The following is a 17,778-nucleotide window of genomic DNA, read 5'->3' on the forward strand; positions in this document are numbered from 1 at the left end:
CAACGAATATGAAAAAAAAATATATAAAGTGCATTCTTTCCTTATTGAAAATTATATATTGATTAGATAATTACCTGATTTTTGGTAGATTTTTAAAGACAGACTCTATTATGAAAATCAAAAACACTCCATAAATCTGGCGGTCACTATATACACTCGTGAACAAAAAAAAAAAATAGGTCAAACAAAGTTTATTGCACTAAAAGCTATATTAAACAATGAACAATTGAACAAGGAAACTTAAGCAAACTAATAACACAGAACAAGACATTTACTTTAATAAATACTTAGGACGGAATCGCATTCCCTTTTGATTTCTTTAAAAGATCAATCCTTTTAGACATGCTCTCAACCAAAGTGGAACACTGTGAAGAGGAAATGCTATTCCATTCGCTTTGCACAGCTTCCCACAGTTTGTCATTGTTCGAAAAAGTTCTTCCATCCAATGCTCGAGATATTATGGACCAAATATTCTAGATTAGGTTTAAATCGGGGCTTTCACCTGGCCAAAATATTACATTAACTGAATTATCAGAAAATCATTTTTTGTGACTTTAGCAGTGTGTGCAGGGGCATTATCATGTTTAAAAATAATGTTCTTGGTTATTCCCAGCTTCTGGATACTTAGTAACAGTCCTGTTTCTAATATTCGAATGTATTTCTTTTGCATTGATTGACTTTTCACATCTAATAAGTTCCCCAACTCCTGCTGCAGTAAAAGTTCCCCATACCATTATCCCTCCATTCCCGTATTTAATTGTCGTTTTTATGCAACTTGGCAAAAATCTTTCTCCATTTCTTCGATTGCACCATTCGGGAGCATCAGGAGCGTAACTAACAAGACAAAATCTTGATTCATCTGACCAGAAAACATTCCTGAACCTGTCTGTATCTTTCTTGCTATAACACAAAAAAAATCTCTTTCTATTGTTGATGTTCTTCTTAGATAAAAATGGCTTCTTTGCACACCTTTTAGAAGAAAATCCCATTTCTTTCATTCGTCTAGATATTGTATATCTAGAAAGAGAATTTCCAGCCCCTGTTTTGAATTCTTTACTATGGTCAGCATAAGTTTTCTTTCAAGCCTTCAAAACAGTTAATTTAAGCCTGTGGTCGTCCTTCAAAGTGGATGCTCTAGGGCGTCCAGATCCAGATTTAGAAAGAGATGTTTTTACATTTTCTTTTCTTAAAATATCAAAAATCTGCTTTTAAATCAGTTTCAACTGCCTTAATTCTGCAATTCGGTTGTTTATATCCTCGCCAAGATGCGGTCTTACCATTTTTAGTATGAATTTTTTCGCTTATTATTATATGCTATAATCATAATGATCTGCAAAATAGAAATTTTCAGTTAAAATTAACAAAAATTCATAGAAAAATATTGAAAAATCGATTACTTCCTTCTTTCAGTCTTGGCCCATTTTTTTTTTTTTTTGCGTGCTCGGCATTAGACGGGGGTTTGGAGGTGTGTGTTGAGCAAAAAAAAAAGTGGTTATTGAAGGCAGGTTCGAAACCGTACCGCAAAGGAGGAAAAGAATGGGAAAAAAACGTGACGTCTTTGCTGTTACGACCACCACCAAACCGGAAGTGACGTAGGTTTAAATTAAGGCTAGACAATCTAAAAGAGGGGATGACTTTAAAAAATATCGGCAAAAAAAAGCGACCCCTCCCTGTGGAAAAGTGCCCAGTTGAGAGTGAAGAAATTAATGTTTTTAGCCAATTTTTTGGTATTTGTCGTCTGAAGGGTCGAGCTTCCAAACGATACTGATATTGTGAAAGTTTGTTGCCTCTGTCGAAAGTTTTAGGCAGACATGCAAACATACATACATACATTTATACATTAGTATCTCAAATTTTCGACCCAACCCGATTAAAACGCTTGCTCTATCTCTGAATACCCTTTATGTAAAATTTCAAATGTGTAGACCAGAAATTGTCTGAGTAATTTGGTAGAGACCGCAGAGGTCAAATTTTTTTTAACTTTGACCCCTATTATGACCCCTTAACATTTATTTTTGGGGGCTCAAATCAAGTTATTAAGTTAGATCCATGTCCAAGGAACCTATATCTAAAATTTTAAGTGTTTATACTCAAAATTATCGGAGGAGTTTGGTAGAGTTCTCAAAGGTTAAATCGTTGAACTTTGACTCCTTAATAGCCAAATTTCTGGCCAAAAACGGATTACAAAGATTTTTCCAAATCCCAATACCCTGTATATCAAATTTTCAGTCTGTAGACTGAAAATTGACAGAGTTATTGTGTAGGGAAATGTACACAGACAGACAGACACTTTCACTTTTATATATATATATATATATATATATATATGTGTGTGTGTGTGTGTGTGTGTGTGTGTGTGTGTGTGTGTGTGTGTGCGTTCGTTAAGACATGCATCTAGTAAGAAAACTCTGATGTAAAACCTGAAGTCTATTGTCTGCTGGTCTGTCTTGTGGTAATCAGTTGCACCGACTGAGATTAGCAGTTGTACCAAAAGGTTTGGTTGGTTCTGTACAAAGCCTTCATTACTAAAAACAAATCCTGTGTGTGGATTTCTGAGCAACTTAAATTGCTGTGGTGGAGTTCATACATCAGAATCGACAAGAGGGTCCATCACACACACACACACACACACACACACACACACACACACACATATGGTGAGAATAAAGGAAATAATATTCCGACGAAATGAAAAGATGGAACATATAACTTGTTTTGTTCCTTTTTAATCTCCAGTACAAACATATACTACTACTACTACTACTACTACTACTACTACTACTACTAATAATAATAATAATAATAATAATAATAATAAATAAATAAATAAATAAATAAATAAAATAAAATAAAAAATATTCCATGATTTAACGATGAGTTCGAAACAAAATAACTTTTACAAATGTTTCTGGTGGAATTGAGAATTTGTTAAAATCCTGAATTATCGAGGTTTCATTTAATAATAATTCTATTGGAAAAAAATAAATATTAAACATTAAAGTTCGTCTTTGCTTTTTGGAATTGATTTCTACGCGAACCAATCTAAATGATAAAATCATCTTCTTTTACTAAGTCTTTCTTTCCTACTTGATAGGCCTACCCCTGTTTTTGGCCAAAAGAAGTTAACCAAGAAAAGAAGTACGGTCCGATTGGCGTTAAATATTGCAGAACGTGGAAATATCCAGATATGGTTGTACGGGTGTTTAGAGTTCGGAAAGTAAGTATTTCAAGTTGAATAATAAAAAAAAAAATATTTTTCAGCTTTTGTTTTCATTTTATTTATCGAGTGTTGTTTGGTTAAAATCTACATCTTTTTAATTTCATGACCATTCCTGAAATTAGAAAAACATATATATATATATATATATATATATATATATATATATATATATATATATTAGAAGATGTACTCGGCGTTGCTTACTAAATATTAAAGTAGCTCTATCGAGCTTATTATATATCTGAATTACAACGAGCACTGTTCTTTTCTTGTATTTTAATTAAATTAGTAATTTTACTATCACATTATAATACACTCTGCTCTTTAGACTACTGTTCTAACCCCCTTTATATATATATATATATATATATATATATATATATATATATATATATATATATATATATATATTAGAAGATGTACTCGGCGTTGCTTGCTATCAAACATTACGTTAAATTCCTTTAAAAAAAATTAAGTCAAAAATGGCACACAGAAACTGAAACATGTGCATGCGACTATTGTGTTTTTTCTAAACAGTTTACTTCTTGTAAGTAAAAATATATTCGAGCTGAGATCGAAACCAATACCCAAAGACAGTGAGTCAAGTACGATAACCATTAGACGAGTTTGCCACGGCTTTAAAAAGTGTTTTCAAACCTTGTGAAACGACTGACAAATAGACAAAAATCCGATGATCCTAAAGTACCAAATTTTCAGTTTTTAACCCTTTTTTCTGGATGAAAACCGATTTAAAAAATTTCCCACGTGTCTGAATGCCCTATATACTAAATTTCAGATCTGTTGATGGAAAGTTTGTTGAGTAGTGTCCTCACACACGCACATACATTCTCACTTTCATATATATATATATATATATATATATATATATATATAATTATTTTCTACTATAATAATTAAGTACCTACAGACACTAGTGTTTCATCCTTTCGGAAATCTTCAGTGCAGGGTGTCACGGTTAATACCAGTCGAACGATTCGAACCCCGTACCACGAGACATCTCTGGCTCGATTAGCGGAGACCTAATCCATTCGGCTACCATTAACCGCTTGAAATAACGTTGAATTTAAACATCTTAATTTTTTAAATGTTCATTTACGTCAGTCAGACAGTGATCTAATCGTTATACGATGATCTACGCATAAGAACTAAATTGACCGACTTTAATTCAACTGAAAGTGCTCAACGATAAGAAACGAATTTCTTAAAGGGGCTGTCATAATTATTTTCTACTATAATAATTAAATACCTACAGACACTAGTGTTTCATCCTTTTGGGAATCTTCAGTGCAGGGTGTCACGATTAATACCAGTCGAACGATTCGAACCCCGTATCACGAGACATCTCTGGGCAGAGTGCCTCAAAAAAAAAAATGAGTTTAGGAAATATCAAAATCATATTTCGGTCATCAGAGATGACATACAGTGAATGGTATTTCTAAATGGTCACCCATCTAGTACTGACCAGACTCAACGTTGCTTAACTCGTAATCGGTAATGGTACAGTTTGTGACGCATGTTAAAACCGACTTTTCATCAGGATTTTCTAGCTGTTTATGAAAACGGCCGGAAGATGTTGAATAAAATATCCCGGCCACAAAATCAGACCGAGGCTATCAAACAGAAAAAAATAATACAACATTTAAATCAAGAGGGAAAAAATAAAATACTCACCATATGTCAGTGACGTGCAAAGAGCCTTTTTAGGGTTCATGCTCAAGCGAAAAAAAAAAAAAACGGCAAAAATATAGAAATGTCTCGGTGCTGGAGCACAGGCCTATAATACATTCCTCTGAAAAGGACACTTTTAAAACAGGAGTAAAATGGGCAAGTGCTTGGGCACTCCTAGCACTCCCCCCCCCTGCACATCGCTGCCGTATGTAAAATTTTATTTAAAAAAAATTATTTTTTGATTAAGAAAATATAATAAAACAATTGTTTGTTTATTTATATTTTTATGACAAAGATTTTTTTTCTTAATTTTTTTGCAAGAAAGTTAAGGGTTATTTAATTATTTTTTTGTTTCGATAAATTGTTTTCTTATGTACTGATACAGCTTTTAAACCAGACCGACTAGATTTGGTTTAGTCTAGGGTTAGGTTTAGTGTTAAAGCGAAAAAAAAATAGTTTTTCGATTGCTTTTGCAGTTATAGATTACAAAACAAAATCGACAGTTTTGGCCTTCGGGCCAAGATCACAGTGTAGTATCTGCTCTGATACTACACTTCACCTTTTATGTCCTCAGTCAGTGGAGGAGAACTCCTTCATGACTAAGACAATTTTTATTTTTGTTCCTATCCAGGGTGCCCCTTTTTGGCGAGCTGAATTTTCTCCACATTAAAAACCGACCTTGTGTCTAACTCTGCCATCACGGGGAGGAAGCAAAAAAGAACAGTTTTTTTTTTCTTTTTTCTTTTTTAGATTTTTTTAATCATTCGGTTGCTCGAATCGTCGGAAATTGATTCGTTTTTAATCAATTACTTTTTACGATTTATCAATGCCTAATTGCAAATATCGTTTGCTGTAATCTGATTGGCTAAGTTCATTGGCATCTTTCAGTTGTTTCTGTAAAAGTCGTTTTCAGCAATGTGTCACAAGCTGTAATAAAACCCAGTGATATAACGCGAACTAGTGTGTGTCAATATGATTATGTTGTATTATATGTGTGTGTGTGTGTGTGTGTGTGTGTGTGTGTGTGTGTGTGTGTGTGTGTGTGTGTGTGTGTGTGTGTGTGTGTGTGTAACACTGACGAGATGTGTTAATGTCGAAACATTGATTGATCCACATAGGCTAAGGTTTATATAATTTTATTTATAAAAGCTCTGCTAGCATTTTGAGCACATTTTAAAATATATATATATATTTTTTTTTTACTCATATTATCAAAAAATGTTCAGTTAATTAGCACACACATACAGATAAGCTAGCGAGTGGGGCGCCCAGTTTTGCCCAACCGTAAAATACATTTTAATATGATATTTTACCTTGTCCAGATTTTGTATATATTATTATAGAGTCGTGATTTCAAGAGTAAAAAAAAGTATTTAGGTGGCATTAGTTAGAATCCAAACTGAAAGCAAACCTATAGCATTCAAATTATTAAAGTAAAACAATACTATGCTGAGTCTTCTCATCAAGACATGACCAAAATCAGCTCAACATAATGATGCCAGAGATAGTTACAAAATTATTTATTTTACAAACATTTACTTTCTTTTACAAGAAAAAAAGGTAAGTAATAGTTGGAATAGATTCAAAGAGAGGAGAAATTAATTTACTTACAATTAGCCAACAAAAATATTTTTCATTTTTTGCTATTTGTTGTTATTTTTCATTGTTTTAGATGGGCGGGGGGATTTCTAAAAAACCAAATTAAAGAAAAATCTGTATGATGTACGTCCCTCTGACGGGAAGAAAATATTGTACTCCAAAAATTTTGATCAAGGAGTTTTATTTTTTAAAAAAGAAAATCAGATTTTACGCTTACCTGAGAAGTGAAGAACGGCTGAACGGGAGATAATTTCCAATAATTCAAACATGAGAGATTTTAGAAAGCCATTCTTAACATGGGAAGGGGGAACATTAGAAAAACTCAAAAAGTTGTTTTCTTTATGAAAATAAAACCACTTGATCAGTTTACTTGATTTTTGGTGTATGATATTTTCTTTTCGTGATGGGTATTTACAGCATACAGATTTTTTCTTTTTCTTTTTTTTTTTTCTATTTTGCTTGTTTTTTAATATGGGGGTGGGGTAATTCTTGGTAAGCATCTTTTACTTTTTCGGTTTATAAATTTGAAAATTTTTTCAATTATATTTACAATGGCTACATTGTTCACAAAATCTATCAAAATGTTTGAACAATTATTTTAACACCTCTCCTTGCACCTGAAAAAGAAAATATACATGTTTCAACCCTTTTCTTTTAAAATTTTTGATTTGTGGAAAACGTTCTTGTTCCAAATAATTTATTTCAACTGCCAAGAAATCGGATATGTTTTTATACGTAAAAAGAATTTCATCTATTTTTAAACCCTCATTTCTTTATTGCTTTTTTGTCTCTTGTAGAGTTGTGAACAAGAGTTGTTCCCCTTGATAAATCTTCTTTTAATTTGTCCCCCCCCCCCATCTCTTACACATTTAAATTTGTGTTTTTTTTACGACTTGAATTTAAACTAGTAATTCCCCACCTAACTTTTTCTTTATCGATAAAATTGTGTGATGTTTTATTTGCACTTCAATGTGTCTTTTTTTTTATTTCCCCCCCCCCCTCTGTCTGACTCCGAAATCGGTTTTCATTGTTTAACAAGAGTTGTTTCCCTTATCACAAAGCGTCATTTTTTTTTTTTTTTTTTTTGTTTATTTGTCGATAATTCATGCATATATTTTGCGAACCTTCTTTATAATCTCATCGCCATGTTAAAAAAAAATCGACTTATTATTATATTTTATTTATTTATTCTTTTGATAATTTTATAATATAAGAGGTGGGCCTGGGGCGCTTTTGCATAGCTCGCCATTGATCTAAGGGAGATAATTACAAAGGATTCGATTTTTTTTTCATATGAAATTTCGAATGCTGAATCTAATGCAACTTTTAAAAACAAAAAATTATAAAAAACAAAAAAAAGGTGTGACAACATTTTTTTGCTCTGTAGAGTTTGGAAAATGATAGCTTACTGATCAAGCATGAATGAAATCCTGTATCCACTCTCAAACTCCATCCCTATATTTTTGTTCTCACTTAACTCCCACTCTCAATTAGAGATTGACCTGCTTGTTCTTGGTTCTAAACAAACCGTGAAAACATGAGCGGTTTAATCTTAAAAAGTGCTGAGTGGATCTTACTAACCGTCACTTCATTTTTTTTTTATCCCATCGTTTAACAAGGTGAATATCTATTATAAATCAAATTGAATTTAAACTATTCAGAATATTTGGAGTATGGTAGTTCATAGAGTAAATGTGGTATTGTGGTTACTGCTGGTGAAAGTAGTGGACAAATGATTAATGAATGAAAAAAAATAATGCTTTGATAATTATAAGAGGTGTCGGAAAATCAGTTCCCGGAAAATCGATGTTATATCTGTATTTTTTAAAAATTAAAAAGCTGTGTGTGTGTGTGTGTGTGTGTGTGTGTGTGTGTGTGTGTGTGTGTGCGTGCGTGCACGCGTGGTGGGTTGTTTATCATGGCGGTGTTATTATAAGGAAGTACTATTTTTTCTCTTTCTTTCCTTCAAAAACTAAAGAGCGGTTTATTTTAGTTATTATAAAAGTTAAATGGGATTTTTCTATTGTCTCTAACCAGCGCAATTGGTTATATGTAAGTAAAAGTTAAATATAGCTTACGCATCTTTTTTTCTTCTTCTTCTTCTTGTCTTTGTGAAAGAAACCGATCCATTAGTTGACACAATCCAATATAACGTTTTATATATATATATATATATATATATATATATATATCGTTTCTGAATTTTTGAGATAAGGATTGGTTATTCATAATATTTGGATTCTTCGGACTACTGTTCTCATCTTCAGTGTCATTTTCACAATGTTTCGGCCAATCGTCTTCAGCTATATCTTTTCAAACTCGTAATCTGCACAGAATTTCAAACTCAACCGTTTATTTAATCAACGGAGCTAGTGTTAGTTTGATCTTGTTTCATCGGTCATATATGGATAGAAATCTAAGTAATTCACAATTGTATATTGAGTGTCACCCGCACTAAGAATTGAACCTTCAACCTCCAGAAGAGAGTAACTTTAGAACTGAATTTTACCAAGTACTTTATTCTCTATGCCACGGGACATTGCAAGGACTTCTACCCAGTCATACCTGACGAAATGAGAGCATGCGATACTCATAGATTAATTAAAGGGTTCTGTTCGAAATTCTGTGCCGATTTCCTAGTTCAACAGAAAAAATTCTTGAATTTGACAGAAAGATTTCTGAGTTTGACAGAAAGATTTCTGAGTTCGACAGAAAGATTTCTGAGTTTGACTGAAAGATTCCCGAGTTCGACAGAAAGATTCCCAAGTTCGACAGAAAGATTTCTGAGTACGACAGAAAGATTTCTGACTTTGACAGAAAGATTCCCGAGTTAGATAGAAAAATTCCCGAGTTAGATAGAAAGATTCCCGAGTTTGACAGAAAGATTTCTGAGTTTGACAGAAAGATTTCTGTTTGACAGAAAGATTTCTGAGTTTGGCAGAAAGATTCCCGAGTTCGACAGAAAGATTCCCTAGTTCGACAGAAAGATTCCCGAGTTCAACAGAAAGATTCCCGAGTTTGACAGAAAGATTCTCGAGTTTGACAGAAAGATTTCTGAGTTTGACAGAAAGATTTTTGAGTTTGACAGAAAGATTTCTGATATTGACAGAAAGATTTCTGAGTTTGACAGAAAGATTTCTGATATTGACTGAAAGATTCTCGAGTTTGACAGAAAGATTCCCGAGTTAGATAGAAAGATTCCCGAGTTCGACAGAAAGATTTCTGAGTTTGACAGAAAGATTCCTGAGTTTGACAGAAAGATTCCCGAGTTCGCCAGAATGATTTCTGGTTTGACAGAAAGATTCCCGAGTTCGACAGAAAGATTCCCGAGTTCGACAGAAAGATTCCCGAGTTCGACATGAAGATTCCCGAGTTCGACAGAAAGATTTCTGAGTTTGATAGAAAGATTTCTGATATTGACAGAAAGATTCCCGAATTCGACAGGAGGATTCCCGAGTTTGACAGAAAGATTCCTGAGTTTGACAGAAAGATTCCTGAGTTAGACAGAAAGATTCCCGAGTTAGACAGAAAGATTCCCGAGTTCGCCAGAATGATTTCTGAGTTTGACAGAAAGATTCCCAAGTTCGACAGAAAGATTCCCGAGTTCGACAGAAAAATTCCCGAGTTCGACAGAAAGATTCCCGAGTTCGACAGAAAGATTTCTGAGTTTGACAGAAAGATTTCTGAGTTTGACAAGATACTAAAGAATGTCAGAGGTTTCATTGACCGAAATTTTGTGGAAATAGCATTTAAGATGAGAACAGTAGTCTGAAGAAACCAAATAATACAGATATATATATATATATATATATATATATATATATATATATATATATATATATATATATACTATTTTTTTTTTTTTTTTTTTGGCACAACTTTAAGATAAAAAAAACTTAATTTCCTTAGATATTTTTCCTTTCTTCATTTTATCAAGGATTATGCAATGCCTCTACCGAATTTATTTTGGGTAAAGTCTTACCTTTTTGCCTCCATGCTGTCAAGGAAAAAAATAAAAACAAGATTCTATTTTTCATGTGATTACAACTGTTAGATAACAAGGACCATGTTTTAATCAAAAGGTCAAAGGTGACACCTTAAAGGTCAAAGGTGATGCTAAGGTGGAAGTCAGTGAGACAACATTATTACCGGTTGGAAATTTTTTCCATTTTTTTTTTTTTTGATCGCGAGACTTCAAGTAGAAAAGATTTGTTTCGAAGTGCTCGGTCTTTTAGATGTTTTTCTCTGCTCGTCTTTTTTTAAATTAGCCTTTATTTATAATATCGGTGTCCACGGCCACCATTCGCCTATGTATGGGATATTGTTGCCACATTTAGACTGCTACATCTGCTACTAGTCTCTCACTATTAGACAGGGTTCAAAAGAGAGTCGCCAACCTAATAGATCCCGCACTGTCATCCAAGCTTCAAGCTCTGTTCCATTGATGAAATGTTGCATCCCTCTGCCTGTTTTACAATTATTTTAATGGTGGATGCTCTGACAAACTACAAGCCCGTGTACCCCTTTGACATAAATACCCCCGACAAACCTGACAAGCAGCAAAATCTCACCTCTATACAGTAGAGATTCCCAGATGCCATAAAGCCTTCTACTCGACTATTTTCTTCCCTAGAATTGTTAGACTTTGGAATTCCGGGTTCCTCCTTCCCTGACAGTACTGACATGCAGAAAATTTAAGTGTAATATAAACAAACGGTTTGCTGCTCAACTCCCTATATATCGATGTGACACTGTGCCTTGTTTGAGATTAAAATGCAATTTAAAAAAAGTAAAAAAGAAAATGGGTTTATTAGTAGACAAAAGAGTGTTAAAGGTTGACGTCAAAGAACGCAAGAAAAAACTTTGTATAGTTTTGTATGTTGTTGTTTTTATAATATAATAGTAAATGAAGAAATTGTTTCCCTTTAAAATCCAATTAGTATTATGCATGTAAAATTGAGAAAAACATGTTTGAAAAGTGGCAACGTTATGTGAATAAGTCGAAGCAAAACAAAATGGCAACAAATTTTACCTGATGTCGTGTTTATATAAAAACGAAGTTTGCTTATCTCAATTTTACTATTTACACTGCTACTACTGTTGTTGTTGCTGTTGTTGCTATTACATGAGTCGGGCATCAGCATAGAGCTCACAAAGATCTGGCCTCAGGATTGTCTGGTTTGCATGAAGTCATCCTCATTGGTCGCATCTATTCACTAACCATTAGGATTGCAGATTTTATTCTCGATACCAACAGCAGCAAGATTCAACAGTCGCATACGAAGTCGGGGAAGGTGTGACCCAAAACACACAAATATATGGTGCAGAAGCATTAGTGCTGCACTCGCTCTATTCATTTGCAATTCCACTCCTGAAATGTCTCTGCTTGCCACAAGCAGAGTTAGAGACGACCACAGAATAACAGATCCTGATGTTGGCTCCTCCTGTGTTTTCAGTAGAGCCCTGTTAGCTGCGTAGCTCTGATATTACCATGTCCCTTTCCTAACATGTAATACAGTGAAGTGGATTTTAGGGAATGGAGGGGGAAGCTTTTTACAAGGTATCCATTTAGTCCAACATATGATGCCTAGGGAATGGGGAGGGGATCGCTCCAGACAAGACATGAAGCTGCTTGAGGTAAGAAGTTTAAAAAAACGAAAGGTGATTAACGCCAAAACAGGAAATGCCAATTGACCATAGTTTTGAAAAGACCAAGTAAAACAATCAGCAGTTCTTGGAAAGAAAGTGCTGTATTTTTTTTTTTTTTTACAAAAGTGTCACCACTTATTAAGGCTCGGATGCCACTCGAGGATGCGGTTACTGAGTGTACGGTAGTCAATGCGACAATATCATAGTAATCGTTAATAGTGGAAATTTGGTAAATTGGATTACTTAAGGGGAACGGCTCATCAAGAATTTGGAATTGAAGACAATCATATTGTAGTCAGTTGAAAAGCAGGAAAATGGAACAGAGTTCCAAAGGCATGCAGTTCTAAGAAAGAAGTTTTATTCATGCAATCTACGTTTAGGTTTAGGTATAGATAAAGAGTGGGGGAAATTATTGATAGTATTTTCAGCTAGACGAGTGTTTTTTGTGAAAGTTATGCAAGGAGGGGCCATAGATTGGAGCTTAGACGATCATATAATAAGATAATAGGAAGGTATAATACCTGAACAGTAAATTAATGAAGACCATTAGATCAATGAGTCAAACGAGCTGGAACAAAGGAAGCAGGGGAAAAAATCAGACAATATTGAAGAATGTATGCCATTTTGATATTTTAAAATAAATGTCCTTGTTGACATGAAACAAAATATATAATCTCATTTTTCTTTTTCTCTTGACAGCCTGGGGGGATGAAAGGGTCCAAATTTTACCCTTATTTTTGCCTTCCTTTCACTTTTCTTTTTTTTTATTACTGACTTGATCCACTGCATCTTTATTCTTATATTATTCAATTTTAAAAAAAATGGTTGCATGTCAGGGATGTTTGGTTCTTGTGTAGATTGACGGCTCTTCCAAGAAATACTGTTTCTATTTTACTTTAGAAGCAAAAAATAAATAAAAAAACCATAATACTCGAATTTTATTCACAAACTTTAATTCTAGTCAGAACATACTTTCTTTTTGTAATAAAACGTACTTGACACAAATGTGACAGAGTGATCCCGTCTGCAGCTAACCTTTGTTTGTTATATGAAAAAAAAAACATGATCGATTGTCGTAAATAAAATAATTGTAGATTGATTTAAAACCACCCGCATATGTTATTCTTATCCGCAAGAAGATTATCTGAAAATCAGAATACAGAATACACCATTGCTAAATAAACGCTCTAAAGTGCCGGGCTGCATTCACAGCGAAAGCAAAATTCCAGAGTGGTCGTTTATAGGTCGGTGCGTGTGTGTTACATGTGATTATATAAAATAACCCGCGATTGAGAATCGATCAGGTTTGAGAAAATCACTTAATCAATTACCGTGCATGTTTTCTCTTTCCTCACTAACTCACACTCATTCACCACCGGCAATAAAAAATATATTATTTTTTGTACATCAGAGTTTTTCATCATTTTTTTAAACGCAGAAGAAATGCAACACTTAATAGTTTCAAAATCATTTTTGAATTTCACGCAGACATGTCCTATAGCATCTCACTCTTCGTTGGAAGTTTGATATTAATATTTCACCAAAATATTTCAATGCATTCAACGAAATCAATAGCTGAAAATTTCCAGCTGATCTCATGTTCTGCTCTGACTAGACCAAATATTTTTGGTGGGGATTCCCCATCAGGTTGTCTATCTGTGGATAAATCATAATTAATTACATTTATTACTAATGGAGATTTAGTATCTGTTTTTCTGAAGCCGAAACTATACTATTACTGTATTTCAATGCTCAATCAACAAAAATAATGTAAAATATAGTGTTATAATACAATCCTCCCAGGCATTAACTTTTCCTTGAAGCAGTAGTTTAGTATATGTCTGTTTATTATGATAGCATCTTCCCAGACTTTATCTCCTCCTTTGAAGGGTCAGTATAGTATATAAAGCCATATACACATACCTAACTTCATATAAATATATATATATATACATATTTAACTGTATACAAAGATAACATATATACATACCTAACTTTATATAAATATAAAACCATATACACACATATAAAGATAACACCGTATATACATACCTAACTTTATATTAAAATAAAAACATATATACACATATAAAGATAAAACCATATATACACACCTAACTTTAACTTTATATAAAAACATACACACATACCTAACTTTATATAAATATAAAAACATACACACATACCTAACTTTATATAAATATAAAAACATATACACACCTAACTTTATATAAATATAAAAACATACACACATACCTAACTTTATATAAATATAAAAACATATACACATACCTAACTTTATATAAATATAAAAACATACACACATACCTAACTTTATATAAATATAAAAACATATACACATACCTAACTTTATATAAATATAAAAACATACACACATACCTAACTTTATATAAATATAAAAACATATACACATACCTAACTTTATATAAATATAAAAACATACACACATACCTAACTTTATATAAATATAAAAACATACACACATACCTAACTTTATATAAATATAAAAACATATACACATACCTAATTTTATATAAATATAAAAACATACACACATACCTAACTTTATATAAGTATAAAAACATACACACATACCTAACTTTATATAAATATAAAAACATACACACACACACCTAACTTTATATAAATATAACAAAGAGGAGGTTACTCAAAAATGTCTAATAATAAAAGTTACTTGACTGTAAAAAAATAAGATGTGATTTTGCAGCTTTTAAGATTTCTGACTAGAATTAGTTTATAAAACAAAGTCAAGTATTGTGGTTTATGTGTGTTTCTAAACGAAGTGCCAACAGTATTTCTCAGCGGAGACACTGATCTAGAAAGAAACCGATTTTTTTCTTATTGTTTTTTTTTACTTTTATATAATTTTAAACAATTTCTAAAATGCAATCTCAGCAAAACAGAAATTTGCTTTTTTTTTGTATCTTTCAAAGATAATGCATACATACATTTATATTTGTATTCGAGATAAATTAGTTTCAATTCAAAAAGTCACCCACTATATGTCTGTATGTGAAGCAGACATTATACCAGATATGAGGTGCCTTCAATAAGTTGCCGGACTTTTTTGTACAGGCATTTAAAACTGTCATAGGCTTTCGAAACTTTAGTATGTTATTGCTATACATCTTATGAGATGATTGACCAGTTTTTATGATTTCAGGTTCAAATGAACAGCTACAGCAAGAATTGGAATACACCCTACTAAAGCCTGATTGTCACAGCTGGTGAATTTCAAAAGTGCAATCTGGATGTGAGGGTACTTTAGAAGAACGATATACAATAAAATTCTCTGTTTTAAACTTGGAAAAATGCCACAGAAACGTATGGAATGCTTCAGACTGCTTTTGGACTATTTTGCATGAATCGAGCATCAGTTTTTGAGTGGCATAAGAGATTCAAGGAAGGCAGGGAGTTTGTAAGGGATGATAAGAGGTGTGGAAGGAGTAAGGAAGCCAGAACACCAGAGTTGATTGGCCAAATAAAGAATTTCATGGATAAGGACCGTCGTGTGTCTATAGAGACAATAAGTGCACAGTTTGATGTCAGTGTGGGAACTGTACATATAATTATTTGCGAGAAACTGATGATGCAGCAGATTTGTGCAAAGTTTGCCCCAAGGGTGCTCCATTCTTGTCACAAACTATTTGACCAAGATGGGCATCAAGACAGTTCCTCACCCTCCCTATAGTCCAGACCTTTCCCCTGTGACTTTTGGTTATTCCCTAAGCTCAAGGAAAACCTTCAAGGCTGTCGTTATAAGACAATTGAGGAGATGAAAGAGAGTATGATGAGTCATTGACATGCTCACACAATAGGACTTCCATGGGGTCTTCTGGAAATTGTTGGAACTGTACAACAAGTGTATTGCAGCCAGAGGAGATCACTTCGAAAGGGAACTAGAGTTTCATATGTGTACTAGCAATAAAAGCGTCCATACAAAAGACGTCTGGAAACTTCTTGAAGACACCTCGTATGATGATGACTCTGATTTACAAAAGTTGAAATTTAAAAAAGGATGATCAATGGATGAAATAAAAGGGTCTCCAAATAGATCCCGCACTATCAACTAAGCTCCAGCCTCTGTCCCATCACCGCAGTGTTGCATCCCTGTGCCTGTTTAACATGCGTTTTAATGAAATACGCTCTGATGAACTCATAGCACTTGTGCCCCGTCAACGTATATACTCTCCTGACAAGCAGCAAAATCCCACCCCTCACAGCTGAGGTCTTTATATGCTGGAAAACCTTCTACACTAATAGTTTCTTCTCTCAGACTGCTACTTAGGAATTCCTTTCCTGTTTCTTGTTTCTCTGACTACTAATGTGCAGAAGTTTAAATGTAACACGAACAAACATCTTGCTGCTCAACTCCCCATATAGTCTCCTGTAGATATGATCCCGATTAGTAGCCTCTCACATCCAAATGGCAACATGCCTTGTTTGAATGAAAAAGAGTTAAAAAAAAAATAGAAATAAAAATAAACACAGAATCTTTTCCTCGTTTAATAAAATTTATTTTATGTAAAAACCATTGCTTAGCAACTCAAAATATATATGTATGTATGTATATATTTACTTATAAGTAATTATAATAACCAATATCATTTGGTATATGTATATATATACATTATTATTATTATTATTATTATTATTATTATTATTATTATATCATTTGGATTATTCAAACTACTATTCTCATCTTGGTCGTTATTATTCCGTTTCGGCCGACGTAACCTCTGACCATCGTCAGGCGTATTTTTTTCAAACTTGGAAATATTTATATCAAACTCAGGAACCTTTATGGAATTTAGAACTGAGACCTTTATTTAATCAATGGGAGCAGATTATTCTTGTTCTGTCATTCTTGTATCTTGACTGGATAAAAGTGTTAATTAACTATTATATTATTCTTATTACTACCTTTAGTAAGAATTGAACCTTCAACCTAGGGGTGGAATGATTAATCGGAATTCGAATTGGAATCGGAAAAATCGGGACTTTTGGCGATATCGGAACCAGAAAAATTTGTCTATTTTCCGATGCCAAAAACGATTCCTTTATCTTTTTATTTGATTTTATTGAAAACAAAATCTTCCACTATTGGTATTAATAATAAAATAATAAAAATTTATTGATTTTAAACTACCAGTAAAAACTCAAATCTATGAATCACCCCCCCCCACCCCTCCACACGTGTGTTTTTACGTTTGAGAAAATTTATTCACATTTAACATGTGTTTTTACGGTAATCAAGAAAAAATAACAACTCTGGAGTTTAATATTTAGATATTTATAATCAGAATCGGTAATTGTATCAGAATCGGGAAAAATATTGGAATTGTCCCATCATTACTTCAACCTCCAGAAAACTTTCACCTGGAACTCATTGTTCATCAATATTATATATTACGCCATTGTTAGTTCTACGTATTGATCGCCTACAAATTTCGGTTAATAACTTTCTTAAATGACATTTTTATAATTAAACTAGAATTTCAGCCCGGCGTTGCCCGTGTGTTTGGAGGTGTATGTTGAGCAAAAAAAAAAAAAAAAAGCGGTCAATTTTTTAAACTTTG

General features: G+C 33.1%; 1 protein-coding gene across 2 annotated transcripts in view; it reads left to right on the top strand.

The window, feature by feature from the left end:
- Positions 1 to 17,778, top strand: part of LOC145261279 (receptor-type tyrosine-protein phosphatase epsilon-like) — a 536,465-nt gene that overhangs the window by 504,906 nt on the left and 13,781 nt on the right. For both annotated transcript variants that reach the window (XM_080119758.1, XM_080119759.1), the window contains exon 18: positions 3,095 to 3,217. In XM_080119758.1, the coding sequence (XP_079975884.1) occupies positions 3,095 to 3,217 (123 nt within the window). The remainder of the gene's footprint in view (positions 1 to 3,094; positions 3,218 to 17,778) is intronic.

This window comes from Euprymna scolopes, chromosome 37 (genome assembly GCF_053919585.1).
Source record: "Euprymna scolopes isolate OS-2025 chromosome 37, ASM5391958v1, whole genome shotgun sequence".
In the NCBI taxonomy this organism is placed as follows: Eukaryota; Metazoa; Mollusca; class Cephalopoda; order Sepiida; family Sepiolidae; genus Euprymna; species Euprymna scolopes.